General features: G+C 43.9%; 1 protein-coding gene across 1 annotated transcript in view; it reads left to right on the forward strand.

The window, feature by feature from the left end:
- Positions 1–18,150, forward strand: part of SKP1 (S-phase kinase associated protein 1) — a 68,455-nt gene that overhangs the window by 17,847 nt on the left and 32,458 nt on the right. Inside the window, exon 4 of the mRNA XM_018562831.1 lies at positions 1,579–1,722. Coding sequence (XP_018418333.1) covers positions 1,579–1,722 — 144 coding nt within the window. The remainder of the gene's footprint in view (positions 1–1,578; positions 1,723–18,150) is intronic.

Here is an 18,150-nt window from a genome sequence, read left to right on the forward strand (position 1 = left end):
AGCCGCTGATGACAGCTATTATTTTGAAGGGGACAGTCAGCTGAAAAGTTCTGCTATAAGCTTATGGTCGCTAAATCGACCATGAGCTTATAGCAGAACTGTAAATGCCACCGACGTAAGGCATACTGAGCTGGCCAGCCGGGAACACTTTTGTTCTGCCGTATGCCTTACGTCGGTGGCAGCGAAAGGGTTAAAGCTTTTTTAACCAGGAAAGTTCTAATGGGCCTTATTAACGCTGTATATTTTCACACATCTTGAACTGTGGGAGGGATTTTTGAGCATGCCTAATTATGTTCCCTGTTGTAAGCATGCAGGAAATAGAATTTAAGAATTTCGACACTACCCCCCCTCCCCCAGTCTTCCTCATGATATTGGCATTCATAAACTCTGACCTCCCGATCTTTTGGGCCGCTTCACTGTGTGGCTTGTGAGCTGGTGTGTTGCATAATACTGCATATGCAGCAGCTCTAGCATGCACTGTCGCCCAATCCATAGAACTGCACCAAGATAATCTTGTGTGGCAGAGTTGACACATGCGGTACCTTTTTACTGTGCAACTTAATGGCTAGCAGGACCAGAAAAAATGGCGTATACAGTATTTTCATTTCACAGCACTTTTTTTCACAGATGATTGAAAGTTAAAACAAAAATGTTTTGGGTAGATTAAACCTTTTATAACTTAAGCTCCTGCTGTCCGCCCATTGAGAAAAAACGGACGGACGGCAGACTTGCATCTAGACAGCTTTTTTATTTCATCGCACGCACGGGCAGATAAAACACGTCCGCTCTGCACAGCCGTTACCGGCTATTTCATATACATACGATCGGCGGCTCTATAGCCCGCCGATCGTATATATGTGCTGTCTTTGCGCCCCCCCCCCCCCCTGACCCCTCACCTTCAATCCCGGGATCCGCTAGCCCATCTGCGGCTTGGGAGGGAGATCAGCATCTTCTTCCTCCTTGCTGATCTCCCTCCGAGGTCTGAATGCAGAAGTGATGTGTATTACATCACTTCCGCATTCACCTGTCAGTCATCTGGCTGCTATATCTGTGCTTCATCAGCTTCTTTGGGGGTGCCCAGGTGACAGGGGTATTAGAGACCCCTAATGTCTCCATAAAGAGGACCTGTCAGTGTGCCTTTGCTATTATATAGGAGGATTGTTATCAATAACAAAAGGTGTAAAAAAAAAAACCATTAAAAAAAATAATCGCATATAAAAAAACAAAACAAAATTTTAATCCCCCCCCACCCCCACATTTACGCACATATAAACGTAAGTACACATTCGATGCGGCAGCGTGCGAAAATGACAATTGCGCTACACATGTTGCATATCGTCGCGAACGTCTGAGTGAGAGCAATCATTCTAGGGCCATCAATCACTGATGAGCGGTAAAAGCTTTTAAAGCATTGCCTATGGCCAATTTGGGGTTTTGTAGTTTATTCAGGTTTCGCGCACGCAATTTTAAGGCTTGACATGTTTGGTGTCTATTTACCCGACTAAATATAAGAAGATTAAACTTCAACTTTAAGCGATGTGCTTTCCAGAATTTTCTAATTTTGTACCATTTTCTAAGGTGATCCAGTGGTGTACTCACCACAAAGATGACCCTCCTCCACCTGAGGATGATGAGAATAAGGAAAAGAGGACAGATGATATTCCCGTATGGGACCAAGAATTTCTTAAAGTTGACCAAGGAACACTTTTTGAACTTATTTTGGTGAGTATGTTGTATGGTTATTTTGTTTGGCATAAGAAAAATCGTGTGTAGTAAATGAACAGAAGAGAAATCCAAATCAATATTTGGTGTGACCACCCTTAGCATTCAAAAGGGCATCAATTCTTCTAGGTACACTTGCACATCGTTTTTGAAGGCGCTCTGCAGGTAGGTTGTTACAAACATCCTGGAGAACTAACCACAAATCTTCTGTGGATTTGGCTGCCTCAAATCCTTCTGTCTCTTCATGTAGTCCCAGACAGGCTTGATAATGTTGAGGTCCAGGCTCTGTGTGGGGCAAACCATTACTTCTAGGACTCCTTGTTCTTTTCTACACCTGAAGACAGTCCTTAATGGCATTGGCTGTATACAGGGCCGTCTTTAACGTAGGGCAAAGAGGGCACTTGCCCCGGGCCCAATCAAGGTTGTGGGGCCCAGAGCATCTGCCCCTTGAGCCCGCTTCCCGCAGAAAATTGCCGATCGGATTGCATAGAATAATACGTTATGGCAGCGGCCGCATACGGCAATGCCATAACGTATTGTCCTATGCGATCTGCACGATCGCATCCTAAAGTTAGCTCCTCCCCTGGCCCCCGCCCGCATAGCGTGACATGTCACACGGCACGGGCTTCACTGGAGGACGTGAGGCTGTGCCGCACGGGTGCCTCACTCGGGACACCCGGAAAGAGGCAGACTGGCACGAGGCGAGGACTGAGACAGGTCAGAAAATAAAAAAGGAGAAATATAAAGGAGATATACAATTTGTATATCTCCCTGAAAAGCTCACTCCATTTCTGTTCTGTCCTTCATATATATGTGAATAACATGATGGGGCCTACTAAAAGGAATGACAGAATGGAATGCCCATAGACTTTGACAGGGGAAGAGAATGCCCATAGACTATAATGAAGCCAAATGGAATGCCCATAGGAAAAATCCAAAGTTATTTCAATTGTAAAATGTTACTATACATGGGGAAGATCTGTGGTAAAGGATAAGTTGATATCTTTTTCAGATTTGCCTACAAAATATCTGATACTATGCTTCCCATTATACTCTATGGGCATTCCGTTTGGCTTCATTATAGTCTATGGGCATTCTCTTCCCCTGTCAGTCTATAGGCATTCCATTCTGTCATTCGTTTTAGTAGGCCCCTAACATGATTGATAGAATTACAATGCATGATAGTAGAAAGCCATGATTAGACATAATTACCATGGGTTTTTTTTTTCTTGGTGGGGGGCCCAAGAAAATGTTTGCCCAGGGTCCGATCAATATTAAAGACTGGCCTGGCTGTATGTTTGGGGTTGTTGTCCTGCTGCAGAATAAATTTGGGGCCAATCACACACCTCCCTGATGGTATGGCATGATGGATAAGTATCTGCTTGTATTTCTCAGCATTGAGGACACCATTGATCCTGACCCAATCTCCTAACTCCATTGGCAGAAATGCAGCCTTAGACTTGCAACGAACCTCCACCATGCTTCACTGTTGCTGCAGACACTCGTTATTGTACAACTCTCTAGCCCTTCGGTGAACAAGCTGCCTCTTGCTACAGCCAAATATTACAAATTTTGACTTGTCAGTCCAGAGCATCTGCAGCCATTTTTCTACACCCTAGTTCAGTGGTGGCGAACCTTGGCACTCCAGCTGTTTTGGAACTACAAGTCCCATGAGGCAGTGCAAGGCTCTGACAGCCACAGACAACTCCCAGAGGCAGATGCATGTTGGGATTTGTAGTTTTGGCACAGCTGGAGTGCCAAGGTTTGCCACCACTGCCCTAGTTCCTATGTTTCTGTCCATAGTTGAGTCACGTTGCCTTGTTTCCACATCGGAGGTATGGGTTTTTGGACACCAGGATTACATGGAGACTGAGATTTGAGGCAGCTTACATCCAGAGATCTGTGGTTAGTTCTCCAAGATGTTTGGTACAATTTACCTGCCGAGTTCATTCAAAAATTGTGTAAGTGTACCTTGAATTACCTAAGAATTGATGCTGTTTTGAAGGCAAAGGGTGGTCACACCAAATATTGATTTGTATTTCTCTTCTGTTCATTTACTTTCCATTTTGTTAATTGATAAAAATATACTATTAACACTTTATTTCTGAAAGCTAGAGCTGCAGCTAACGATTATTTTCAGTTTAGTTAGCCGATTATTAAGTTCGATTTAATCGGATAAAAAAATAATTTTTTAAAAAAAAATGACTCCAGTGATGGACTACTAGTTTGTATTGAGATTGTATTCCATCACAGGAGCAGGCTTGGAATGGTGGAAGTAAAAAAGAAAAAAAAGTGCGGTGTGCAATATAGTGAAATACAGCAATGAATGCAGAATGGCACCGGCTATAGAGGACTACAAAACCCAGCAATAGTACATTATACAGCACAATGCAGAATACCACCAGCTATAGAGGAATACAACAAATTCCAGCAATAGTACATTATAGCTGGTGGTATTCTGCGTTGCGCTGTATAATGTACTATTGCTTGGTTTTGTAGTCCTCTATACAGCGCAATGCAGAATACCACCAGCTATAGAGGAATACAACAAATCCCAGCAATACATTATATATACAGTGTATAATGTATTGCTGGGATTTGTATTCCTCTATAGCTGATGGTATGTTGCTCTGTATAATATACAGCACAATCAGCTATGGAGGAATACAAATCCCAGCAATACATTATAGAGCATCAAGTGTGGGGAAGTGCAGGCTTACCTGAGCAGTCTTCCAGCAACTTGCTTCTGAGATCGGACCTGTTGGTGGCTGTCATCCCCCCACACCTGCTCCTCCTTACTTCTTCTCCCCGCGTGCTGATCGTGGATGTCGGCAGGCGGTCGGTGAGCGTGAGGAGGTGTGGCGCGTGGATGCGGGCGGGTCTGGCAGCGGTGAGGTGGAAGAGGTGCGGCGTGTGGAGCCGTGAACAGGGCCAACTAATCGGAAGCCGATTAATCGATGATTGAGACCGTTAACAACTTTTTCAATCGATTTTAGTTGTTGCAGCCCTACTCAAAGCATTCTTACTTTACAGCATTTTTTTTTTTTTTTACACCTGCCTAAAACTTTTGCACAGTACTGTGTGTTTTTAAAACATGATGCATAACACCAAAAGTGTTATGCATCACATTAATCTACACTCAGTACCCCAAAATGACAAAGTGAAAACCAAATTTCAGAAATGTCTGTGAATTTATTAACAAACAACCAAAATATCACATGTACTTAGATATTCAGACCCTTTACTCAGTACTTTGTTGAAGCACCTTTTGGCAGCAATTACAGCCTCGAGTCTTTTTGGGTATGACGCGACAAGCTTTGCACACCTGGATTGGGTAATTTTCCGCCATTCTTTGCAAATCCTCTCAAGCTCAGTCATGTTGGATGGGGACTGTCGGACATCCATTTTCATGTCTCTCCAGAGATGTTCAAAAGGGGTTAATGTCAGGAATCTGGATGGGCCACTCTAGGACATTCAGAGTTGTCCCTAGGCCACTCCCGTTTTGTCTTGACTTTGTGCTTGGGATCGTTGTCATGTTGGATATGTTGTCAGGTTAACCTTTGGTCCAGTCTGAGGTCTTGAGTGCTGTGGAACAGGTTTTCCCAAGTCCTCTTCCAGGGCAGAGCGTGAGAGATGGGATCCACCCACCTAAAACAGGAAACGCATCATCCACAAATAAAAGGGGTAGTGCTGCCCAACCAACTCAGTTTGTGCTTCCTCCGGCCTAACAGGAGCATCGTAACAGTTTATTTTGTCCATAGGCATGCGTGCTAGTTGCTGGGCCTACCAGTGTATGCTCCCCTGTAAATCAGGGACAGCGGACCTGGGGTGTTGCATGCCTGGGCTTGCCCTAGGATTAACCTCCTGGTTATCCTATTATGGGACCCTAGCTCCCTTATCTATCCCCGAGGTTTCCACCTTGAGGAAAAGCAACCATACCCGGGTGCATATTGGCTGGCTCTAGCAGAGCTTTCCCTTACTCGCATTTGGTTCGGCTCAGAGTTCTCCTCTGCATTGCCTTGAATGGTGGCGGTGTCTATCCATGCTCCCTAGTAGCATCCTGGGCCTCCTTGAATGGACAGCTATGCAATGGAGTGGTGAGTACCCCTGACGCCAGCATCCACAGATGCCAGGGAGGGAGTGCAGCGGGTGGGGGACGCAGCCACAAGCGCAGCAAAGAGAAGGGAAACTACCATGGATTACAGTAAGGCACACATTACAGTATTGTATGTTAAAAAAATCTGAGGGTTTAATGTCACTTTAACACAGGTTTTGTATGTGTTGTGCATTGTTCCATCAGTGGGTGGCTGATTTGGAGGCAAGAGCTGCAGTGCAAACACTGTCTTCAAAGCAACACACATTCTTCAAAGCAGCAACCCCAGACAATTAAGCAACCTAATTACTCCTTCCTTCACTGATATAATTAGTGTTGCGCAGGAGTATTGGGGATTTTTTTTTCCCAATTTCACTTTCTTTGGCAACCTCCTTTTTGTGTTGGAAAATATATAAGGAGTTATCAGCCTAGAATGGGTTTTTTTGTAGAGGTGTACCGAAATGAAAATTTCAAAACTGAAATGAAAATGTCAGGCCGAAGCCGAAAATGACTTTTTTTTTAAATTCTAACTCATTCAAATATATTTTAATTTTATTTATTTTTAAACTTATTTTTTATTCACTTGTATTAAATATTTTTTTTTACATTTTAGGGGCTTCTGGGAAATATTAGGTGTCTAAACAGACCCCTGATATTTACCTTTTTTAAAAATGGAAAAAAAGATTGAGGGCACAGTCCTCAATCTCTTTTTCTGCAGCCACTGTTATAAATGAACAGGAATCCTCTATACTGAGTGTCCCTGTTCATTCATAACCTGTGGACATAGTGGGGGGGAGGGGATTTTTTAAAACTGGAGCAGACAAAATCTGGAGCAGATGTGCATGGCAACCAATCAGCTTCTCTCCAGTTAGTTCAGTTAAGATTTGAAAATTAAAGAGAGAACCTGATTGGTTGCCATGCACAGCTGCTCCAGATTTTGTCTGCTCCAGTTTTGATAAATTCCCTTCACTGTGTTTGCTAATTCCACAATCATGAATGAACAGGAAGTGATGTAGATAACTTCCCATTCATTCATAATTGAGGACACAGTTAAACATACTCTGTCCTCAATTATTTACAAACACTCAGCGATCAGCTTAGTGTTTGTACCCACTATCCATCCTGACAAGCTGTTACATGAGGCGGTGCGGGAGGAGAGTTCAGCCTCCTGTGACAGTGTCTCTGCCAACACCACCGCCCTCCTGATCTGTGACAGGAGGCTGAGTGGCGCGGGGAGGAGAGACAACGGCCGCTCGCAACTCTCTTCTCCCACACTGCTCGGCCTCCTGTGACAGTTTCCCTCCTCCCTGCTGGGACAAAGGGCAGCGCCCAGCGGGGAAGAGAGAAATCACAGATGTACCGCTATTTTGGACAAAAAAAAAGGCACTTTCGGCTGAGATATCCGTGCATCCCTAATTTTTTGTACTTTCATCAGGCCCTTGGGTCATGAGCAACAATCTATCTGTATAAGCATGGCAAACCTAGGCCGGTAACGATTGCTTTACAGACTCCTTTTGCCAAAAATCATTGGGGGTGTGTATGAGCATTGGAGGCTTATTTTACGCCTTTTTTTGTGTGCACGCTCCTTTTGTTCAGGATGGTTCACAAGGAGAGACTGAAGGTAATGTTCAAATCCTGATAGTGCTGCAGATATACTGTGGTTTATATACGCTTATTAGCATATGCAGATGTTGGACTTCTGATGGCACTAGCACAGTGCCTCAGGGCCAAAAGTTTTTTTTTTTTCTTCTTCTTCTTCTTCTTTTGTTGCTGTTGGCAACTATGATTTTACCACCTGTCTGGGCTGGTTGTGAGCTGACAAGCTGGAGGACTATGATTGTGAGGGGTTGGGCAATGTTTCCTTCAGCCCTAATTAAGTGAACTTAACTTTTCTTTTACTTGCCTGTTAGAGCATTGATGTATAAAGATGCTAATCCCAGAGAACGGGAAATGCTGGATGAGGTTACTTTATATCTGCCAAGGAAGTAAAGCCTTGAAGACAAATGGCCTCTTAAAGATTCTATGAGACTTAACTCTATATGTGGTTGTCTTTGTCTCTCTGTATGGCTGGGTTCACACCTGGGCGTACGGAATATGCGCGTTTGCACCATGATTTGCGGTAAAAGAAACGCACGACAAACGCGCGTTTACGAGGGCTATCCGGCTGTATCCTAATGGATACGCGCGGAAAATACGTCCCAAAGAAGCTCCTGTACTTCTTTGGGCGTAGGACGTTTTTCAGCGCGTTCCTACGCGCTGAAATACGCCCAGGTTGGAACCATGCCCATAGGCAATTATTGGTTTTCACATGCTGAGCGTTTTACAGCGCGTCTCTACGCGCTTTAAAACGCCCAGGTGTGAACCAGGCCTATGAGAGCAAGCATCTAACCTTTCCACAGTGAGGGTTATTTTCTTCCAGTCTACAACTGCTCACCGACTGAGCAGATCCATTAGTTGTAACGGCCTATGTGTGTGTGTCTGCCTCACTGGTGGGGGCCTTTACTGATTGCTCTGATTACAACCTTTCGGTTTTCTTATACCTCTAAAGAGTGTACAGCGCCTTCTCGGTCCATGATGAGGGCTTTTTAGCTTTTTAACTTTATCTCACCTGGATAGAAGCTATATATGTATAAACATTTAGTGGCTAAGTGAAGGGGCATGTAGCATTCCCTGCCATATGCTGACCCAGCAATAAGGCTGGGTTCAAACCTAGGCGTATTGAATATGTGCGTTTGTTGCGCGTTGCGCGTTTTACCGCGATTCGCGGCAAACGCGCGTTTCCGAGGGCTACTTGGCTGTATCCAAATGGAAACGCGAGACCAAAACGCCCCAAAGAAGTACATTTACTTCTTTGGGCGTAGGCCGTTTTGTAGCGCGTTCAAACGGGCTGAGATACGGAAAGGTGTGAACCATACCCATAGAAAACAATGGGATTTTCAAGTTTCTACGTTTTTGTAGAGCGTTCATAGAGCGTCGAACGCGCGACAAAACGTAAAGGTGTGAACAGGGCCTAATAGTCCTTCTCTTGTCTACATCTCTTGCACAGTTTGCATACATTGGTAGACAAGCACCTGTAAGCATTTGTATGACTATACTATCTGTAATCTATCCAATTTACCTCTTTAACCACTTGAAGACAATGGTGTTTCACCCCCTTCCTATCCAGGCCATTTTTCAGTATTCAGCGCTGCGGTACTTTGACCTTTATTCCGTCATGCAACGCTGTACTGAAACGAATTTCATACCATTGTTTGGAGACAGAGCTTTCTTTTGGTGCTATTTAATCACCACTGGGGTTTTTATTTTTTACTATATAACACAAAAAGTACCCTAAATTTTGGAAAAAACATGTTTCCCTATAAAATGTTATGAAACATTTATTTTCACCCCAATTTTTTGGTACAATATAAAAGACGGGGACACGTCGGGTAAATGGACACTAAACATGTCAACCTTTTAATATTGCGCTCGCCCGTGAAATCGCAGAAAACGACCGCAACAAAAATTGGCTATAGGCGATGCTTTAAACATTTTTTTTACCGCTCATCAATTTAGAGTTATCAGTGATTGATGACCCTATAATTATTGCTCTCACGCGATATGTAACGTGCAGCAATGCAATCCTGCATTCGGGGACAGAGATCAATGGGAGATCGAGTAATGATCTCCCTTTGAACTGCTGTTAGAGCGTCGCCGTGCCGGTCCCAGCTGCACCGGCCACAGCGGATCACAGCATTCCTTAAGTGTTGGTATTACTATAATGTGAGATAAACCAATTAATGTTTTAAGTGGAAGCATTATTAGTTCATGGGGTAGTTCTAAATCTGTGTTGGGCATACCTTTTATGTATTGGTATTTTCATGCCGTCTCTTACTGCTTTTGCGTAAACATTATTGGTTTATGAGATGGTTATGAACCTCAGTGTTTACGATTACCTAATGTATTGGTATTACTATACTGTCTCTAAAATAACTAATTTATTGCTTTAGTGAAACCATCATGGTTCATGAAGTAGCAGTGAATCTGTATTTGTGTATACCTTGTGTGTTGGTATTATTATACTCTCTCCAAAATAACCAAACTACTGCTTTAGCAGCAGCATCTTTTGGTTCAGGAGGCAGTTATGGATCTCAGTATTTGTGCACACCTTTTTAGGTATTGGTGTTTTACTGTCTCCGAAATAACCAATTTACTGCTTCTGTGAAAGCACTCGTAGAAGACAGGATGATTTACTATTTCAGTAATGCATCATTGGATATGATGTAGTCAGGAATCTGTATTGGTTTGCATCTGAGTTGGTTTGTATAACTCACTATGTACATCTTGGTGAAAGCATTATTAGTTGTGACGTAGTTATGAATCTCAGTAATTTGTGTTTATCTACTTTCATATCTTGTGTATTTATATTACTATAATGGCCATTATATTACTATAATGGCCACAGAATATCTGATTTCTTGGGTGGAAGCATTGTTGGTTATGATCTAGTATGACTCGCACGTCACTTCTGGGAGCTCCAACCTCCTGCACATGGTCTGGTGGATGCAGCACCAAGCACTGTTTCTGCCCAGGTAAAAGTACATCTATTGTATGGTTACTTGTGCCTGTGGGTTTTGTGTTCTGCATTTTTTCACCAGAGGCCCCTGGGTTTTGGGTGTCTGCAGTGATTTAGGGACAGTGGAAGTTATGGTGAAGGTTTTTGTTAACCCTTCAGTGTACAGATTGACTCATGGGTTTTTTTTCCTGCCTTCTGAATATTTTTATTTAGGCTATAAATCCTGATAAAAGCAAGGTTTTGCCCAAGAAAAGAGCTTTTTGTGGTAAAAGATTAGGAGCTTCATACCAAAAACATTTGTCAAGCCTCTATAGATAGCAGATTCTTCCTTTTTAGAAGACTAAACCTTGTAGCAACCTCCTTTCTACTGTCAAGGAAGAACTTTCTTCTACTTTTCAGTCATTATGGGAAAACATGAGCGCTCCTGCTTTTATCTTCCAGCTGTTTACCTCTGTCCAATGAGGTTCTTTCTGTTAAAACTTCTGAGCCAGAGGAGCTCAGTGAATCTGGTCTCTCAAACCTGTATTCTTCTCAGGACGAGGAGAGCCAGGATGAGGTTTCTGGGAATTCAAAGTATAAATTATCCCTAGAGGATGGGGATGACCTTCTACGGGCAATCTATGAAACCTTAGCCATACAGGAGGAAAAAATGTATTTGTCTAGACATGATCTTGTGTATCAGGGGTTGGAGAAAAAGAAAACAAGAGTCTTTCCAGTCCATAAAACAGTGTCTGAGACTGTGTTAAGAGTGGGCAGATCCTGGAGGGAAACCTTCCTTTTTTTTTTTTTCCTCCTTTTAGTTAACGTAAAAGGTTTCCTTTTAATAACCCGTCGGCAGTATAGAACAAGGTTCCCAAGCTGGACGCTCCTATTTCAAAGTAGAGCTGCAGTTAACGATTATTTTCAAAATCGATTAGATAGCCAATTATCAAGTTCAATTAATTGGATAAAAAATAAAATACATTTAAAAAAAAAGCTCCAGTGGTGGACTACTAGTTTGTATTGGATTGTAGTCCATCACAGGAGCAAGCTTGGAGTGGTGGAAGTAAAAAAGAAAAAACAAAATAGTGTGGTGTGCAATATAGTGAAATGAAAAGTGTAAAATTATACAGCAATGAATGCAGAATGGCACCGGCTATAGAGGACTACAAATCCCAGCAATAGTACATTATACAGCGCAATGCAGAATAGCACTAACTATAGAGGAATACAACAAATCCCAGCAAATAGCACATTATAGCTGGTGGTGTTCTGCATTGCGCGGTATAATGTACTATTGCTGTGTTTTGTAGTCCTCTATAGCTAGTGGTAATAGGCATTGCACCACTGTATAATGTTTTATTGCTGGGATTTGTACTCCACTATAGCTGGTGGAATTGCGCTGTATAATGTACTATTGCTGGGATTTGTAGTCCTCTATACAGCGCAATGCACAATACCACCAGCTATATAGCAATACAACAAATCCCTGTAATATGCATACAGTGAATAATGTATTGCTGGGATTTGTATTCCTCCATAGCTGATGGTACATTGTACTGTATATTATACCATCAGCTATAGAGGAATACAAATCCCAGCAATACATTATAGAGCACCATGTGTGGGAAAGTGCAGGCTTACCTGAGCAGTCTTCCAGCAACTTGCTTCTGAGATCGGGCCTGTCTATCGGCAGCTGCCGTCCCCCCACACCTGCTCCTCCTTACTACTTCTCCCCGCGTCCCGGCAGTCTGGCAGCGGCGAGTGTGAAGTGGGGAGGAGGTGCGGCGCGCAGCATGTGTGGAGCCGTGAACAGGGCCGACTAAAGCCGATTAATCGATGATTGAAAAAGTTGACCACTTTTTCAATCATCGATTATAATCGATTAGTTGTTGCAGCCCTATTTCAAAGATATCTAAGAAAGCTGACCTAGCGTTTGAAGTGTTGTATATGTGTTGGGTATTAGAACCAGATTATAATGAATAATTAGTAGTGCATCCACCTACTTTTATCAAAAGTAGGAAATTATTAATGAAAAATAATTACCCGAATATCAGGAGATAATGAATTCGATTGTCCGGGTTATTTAAAAACAGCAAATTCACTTTGTAAAATACTCGGAGATATAGCAAATGTAAAAATATTTTTACTTTCTATAGGGGATTATATTACAATGATTTAGACAGTAAATACAGTAAAACAAAAAAGTGCTACAAACTAATGGTTAAACTACCATATTAAATACACTTCAATCACTACACTGAATAAAAGTAGTTGGAAATCGAACTAGCCCAGGAAATACGTCAATTATCCGTTCTCCAACAGAAAGCATATTTGTCAGATCGGTCTTGCTGTTTATTGGGCTTCCTGGATTCTTTCACTGCAAGTGCGTTGCCTCAATGCCACAGGCATGGTTTCATTGTATCTGCAGGGATTTAGTCAGTATCGGCAACCCAGGAAAATGTCTTAAGACTAAATGTCCTTCTGTCCTCAAGTGTATCCAGCTTCAAAGTATTTTTTTTTTTTTTGGAAGTAATTTCAGCTGGCTAAAATACTTCTCCAGTGTTTGCTCATGACATCATCAAAATTTGGTTGTGGGTTTGCTCTAAGCTTGAACTTCTTTCCTATTGGTTGAGGTATTTATGATCGGTTGTATTTGTTTTGGGTGTGCCTATGTGATACTATGCCTGGTCCATAGAGGTGAGTAGAGTCTGACTTGTAATCTCTGAAGAAAATGTTTTATGGTGATTGACATGAAACTGTAAGGGTTTCAATAGATATATAGGTTTAGTCTTAAATATCTCAGTATAGTCCTATACATTAATAGTGTGTCAGTCTTTTTAGTGTTCCTGGTATGATGCATTTGAAACATCTACCCACATATATAAAATTACAATATAGTCATGTTAACCATCGGTGATTATACATTTTGTTGTACATTCCATGTCTCCAGGGGAGGTGTTAATAATTGCACGATTTCCGTCATTGTCATCCTTCTACCCTCTGTAATAAAATGCAGCAGTCTCGAGAAATTCCCAGAAAGCAGATTCTGAAAGCTGGAGTCCTGATGGAAAGGCTGGGCTAACTAATACCGGCGTAAAAGGTGACTAGAGAGAAAGCTCAATCTGACACGGGCTCTACGCCGTGCCCATAGAGAGGAACTAGCCCATAGAGAGGAACTAAAGATGGACCGGGTCCTTTTCAAAAAGGTTGTTGGTATATCCACTGGAAGGGTTTGAATTGGGTATAGTAGTCTAGGTACAACGTTCATTTTTAAGATACTATTATGGCCAAACCACGTGAAGGCCGATTCTTTTAAATCATTCGAAATGGACTTCAGGAGGGGTGGGAAATTGTGGCTAAATACCCTATCCAGGTCAGCAGGAATGGAAGTGCCCAGCTAGAAGATATGGGAGTCAGCCCATTGGAATGGAAATTGCGGCTTAAGAGCCTGGAGAGGACTATTGGGCAAGGAGATGTTTTGAGCTGCCAATTTAGAAAAATGAATTTCGAAATTGGAAAGGTTGCCATAACGCGAAATCTCCGCCAGCAAATTGGGAAGAGACCCCTCCGGGTTCGTAATATAAAAGGGCAAATCATCAGCATAGGCTGCTATTTTGTGGCATCCAGTAGGTGTCTGTACTCCCGTTTCATCTGGAGAGTTCTGAATCGTATGCATAAATGGCTCAAGGGTCAGAATGAATAGGAAGGGCGATTAAGGACACCCTTGGCTTGTGCCATTTCCTATGGGAAAGGATTCAGAGATATCATTGACCCTGGCAGTAGGGGTAGAGTACAGGGCACCAATCCAACTTTGCATCATCTCTCCTAATCCAACATGTCGTAATGTCTCGCGAAGGAACATCCAGTCAAGCCTGTCAAACACTTTCTCAGCGTCGGTAGATACAAGGAGAGACTGAACACCCCTCGAGCGGACAAACTGGATCACTTGCAAGGTCCTGACCGTGTTGTCCCTTGCCTCCCTGGAAGGGACAAAACCCACTCACTAAATCCAGCAAGACTGTCAGCTACCTATTGGCCAATATTTTATTGAAAACAAATTGAACACACTAGAGCTGCAACAGTTAATCGATTTTTAGTCTATTAAAATTGACGATTGAAAACGTTGGCAACGTTTTCAATTGTCGATTCGTCGGCTATCGATTGATTTGTCCGGGGCTCCACATGCGGCCTGAGCCACACGTCACACGCTGCTCCCGATGCGGCCGCCGTGCCCACGGCACAGGCCGCGTAAGCCACGCTCAATGCATAGGACGCTGAAGCCGCGCACGCTGCTGCTCTACTCGACGCGATCTCCCTCACTCGTCGCTGGCCCGCCGACAATCGAGGGCCCACCTTCTGAAAGCAAGTCAGTGGTGGAATAGGTGTACGGAGCTGCAGTGTGGAAGAGGTGTGCGGGGATATAGTGGTGGAATAGGTGTCAGTGTTGAACAGCTGTGTGGACAGGCAGTGGTGGAATAGGTGTATGGGGGTGTAGTGGTGGAATAGGGGTGCAGTGTGTACCAGGTGTGCAGTGGTGGGGTGGTGGAAAAGGGGTATGGAGGTGCAGTGTGGAACAGGTGTATGAGTGTGATGTGGTGGAATAGGTGTTACTTTTTTTATCCGATTAATTGAACGTAATAATCGGCCAACTCATCGATTATGAAAATAATCGTTAGCTGCAGCCCTAGAACACACAGTATAATACGGTGGCCTATAACAACCGAATGACCTTCGCATCTTGACGCGCGGGTTTATACACGCAAGCTGATTGGCTGGAGATGAAATTTTTCATCTCGGCACGCTCAGGTATGCGCGCTCTTGCAAGCTGACGTGCCGGAGAGAAAATTACATGACACACTGCACACGAAGGCAGTGCTTGAGCCTGAGGGCCCAGTCACACCATAAAGAGTGCGTTCAGCCTCTGGAACGCACTAGAAAGCAACCCGGCCAGGTCACTGTTTTGGGGCAGGAGGGGGCGTGGCGGACCATTGAAGTCACTAGCACCGCAGTCACACCCCCCGCCCACAGTGCGATTACCGACACCTGAATGCGTGGCACATTAGTTCTGGTTCAGTGCGGTCTGCAAAAAGTAGTGCATGCAGCATTTTGTCAGATGGCATTGGACCGGAACGCATTTGCACAAATGTGCCACGCGTTCGGGTGCCAGGGATCACACTGCGGGGGGCATGGCTGCAGTGCTATTGATTTCAATCAATAGACTTACAACTAACTGAGCCGGCTGGGTTGTGTTCCTGTGCGTTCCAGAGGCCGAACGCACTTTATGGGGTGACTGGGCCCTTAAGGGTGTAAGTGGGTTAGTTTGCGGAAGGGGGGGTGGAGATCAGTGGGGGATCAGGAAAATCATCAATTAGAGAAGTTTAAAAAAATTGTTACATAGTTACATAGTTACATAGTATTTGAGGTTGAATAAAGACATTAGTCCATCAAGTCCAACCTATTAGGATCTCATTCTAGGAGTACCTGTACCCCTGTATATTACGCCTGCACGAGGCGAGTGAGGCTGCCTTGTCTTTCCTACGGCCCTGAGTGTGGGCAATATACTGGCGGGCCAGATCTAATAATGATTAAATATTATCATGCGGGCCGAAGATAATTACATCGCGGGCCGGACCTGGCCCACGGGCCTTGAGTTTGACACATATGCCCTAAGGGAATCAATGGGTAACTCATTGCCATCCTGGAGAGAATTAAATGCCTGAACAAAACGGCTGGCTAGGCATTCCGTAAAGTACGAGTAATAGGCCAAGGTGTAACCATCTGGGCCAGTTACCTTGCCAGGTTGCATGGATTTCACGACCTGTACAAATTCATCCTCCTGAGATGGGTCGTTCCGGATCCTCCCTTAATGCTAGAGGAATGGTCAGGAGACCAGAGGAGGACAGATTGTCGGATCGCAGAAGTTCAAGTAGTCCTGGTAGCCCCCTTGATGGGCATGGAAAGGTGGTATAGTAATCCCTAAATCGTTGGGTGATTTCAGGAGATGTAGAAAGTGGATGATCCAATCAGGAGAAAATCTGTGAGACACTCGAACTAGTTCTAGTTTGTCGCTGTGCATTAGCTAGCATTTCACTGGGCCTGTTCCCATATTCATAGGATCACCTAAATTTTGTCATCTGCGCTTTAAAACTCTATCCATGAAAAGGGAGTTTAATTCCATCCTTAGAGCAATCCATTTGGCCCATGAATCCCCATCCAAATGTGCCTTATGGCGGAGTTCAAGCGATTTGATCCGTTCCATAAGGGTTTGTACTCTTGATAAGTGAGCCCTTTTCTGGAAAGCTCTATGCCTAATGAGAATCCCTCTAATGTAACACTTGTGAGATTTCCACAGAGGGGATTTTGGCCTGGGGTAGCATTGATGGAAAAGAATTGGTCTAATTCTTGGGAGGCATCCGAAGAGATGGCACTGTCCTGCAACAGGGACTCATTCAGCCTCCAAAGCGAGGAGTTGGGAGGGCGAGCATCTAGGTCCATTGAAAGATGGATCGGAGCACGGTGGATAGGGATATAATTCCAATCGAGGTGTCTACCACCCGAGAAAGATCCGTCTGGGGATCAAGAAATAGTCAAGTCTGGAGTATGACTGATGTACTGAGGAATAGTACGTGTCGTCTCTCCCCTGGGGTAATCGCAGGCGCCAGACGTCCATAAGCTGAAGAGGAAGGAAAGCCTGTTTAATCAGTCTACGTTGGGCATGGGTCATATGTGAGATTCCCCTGGAAGAGTCTAACTGAGGTTCCAAAACAAAGTTTAAAATCTCCGAATTCCAACCCCTCCGAATTCTGCTAATTTGGCCAGGCAAACCTCAAAGAATCCCATCTGTCCTACATAGACATTTTCGAGAGCGACTAGGGGGCCATGTAGTTCCCCCTACAGGAATATGAATCGTCCCTCAGTGTCCGAGTGAAGGTCAATCAATTTCAAAGGAGCACGTCTAGAAATAAGTATACTAGCTAGTATACTAGATTAAGAACCAGCATAAGCAGTATGGTAGCCCCAAGGGTAATGATGATTGGACAGCTTTGGCAACGCCCTCTGACACAAATGCGTTTCTTGGGGAAAAAGGGGACAAAGAGAAGAGTAAGTAGAAGGGAAAGATTAGCAAGAAAAGAAAGAGTAACTAGCTAGATGAGGTCAAAGCCTCGTATGAAACTACTGTGAAAGTGAACAGCTACCAGGCAGTGAGGACCTAAAGGGGGATGAGTCCTGAAGGATTTACGCGGAGTCATAGAATGGCTCCGGGCAACGACTTATAAGTACAACGTAAAAACAAAATTAATCAACAGACAATAACCTCTAAATATTGACATGGTTAGATAATTAGCCAACATGACACCAGTAACCGATATGATACCAATGGTCAGAAGTTGGGGTCTAGCTCTGGGCGGGAGAAAAAACGGCTTAATCCTCAATCCAGACAAATGCTTTAGTAGTGTTCTTGTCAACCTTACAATATATAATATATAATACACCTAAAGGTCTGTGGGTCTGCCAAGGGCAGGGAAGTATCCCTACTCGTACGCTGACCGGATGGATCCTGTCTGTGTCCGAGCCAGGAAACACGCACCACTATGGACCTGCAATTGAGGTAAGCGTAGGGGGGCGTACGGCCGCATAGTCCCATAGAGAAGGACGAGGGCTGCGTACTAATCACATGCAGCACCTGCCCTTCTCGAGAGCTGCTCGGTAGGGCCCTGCACAGAGCTGTACGTGCGGGCCGATTCCACTGTGAATGAGGCCTAAGAGACAACTGAAAACGCAAAACAAAATCGCATGG

This window comes from Nanorana parkeri, unplaced genomic scaffold, assembly GCF_000935625.1.
Source record: "Nanorana parkeri isolate BGI_ZX_2015 unplaced genomic scaffold, ASM93562v1 scaffold605, whole genome shotgun sequence".
In the NCBI taxonomy this organism is placed as follows: domain Eukaryota; kingdom Metazoa; phylum Chordata; class Amphibia; order Anura; family Dicroglossidae; genus Nanorana; species Nanorana parkeri.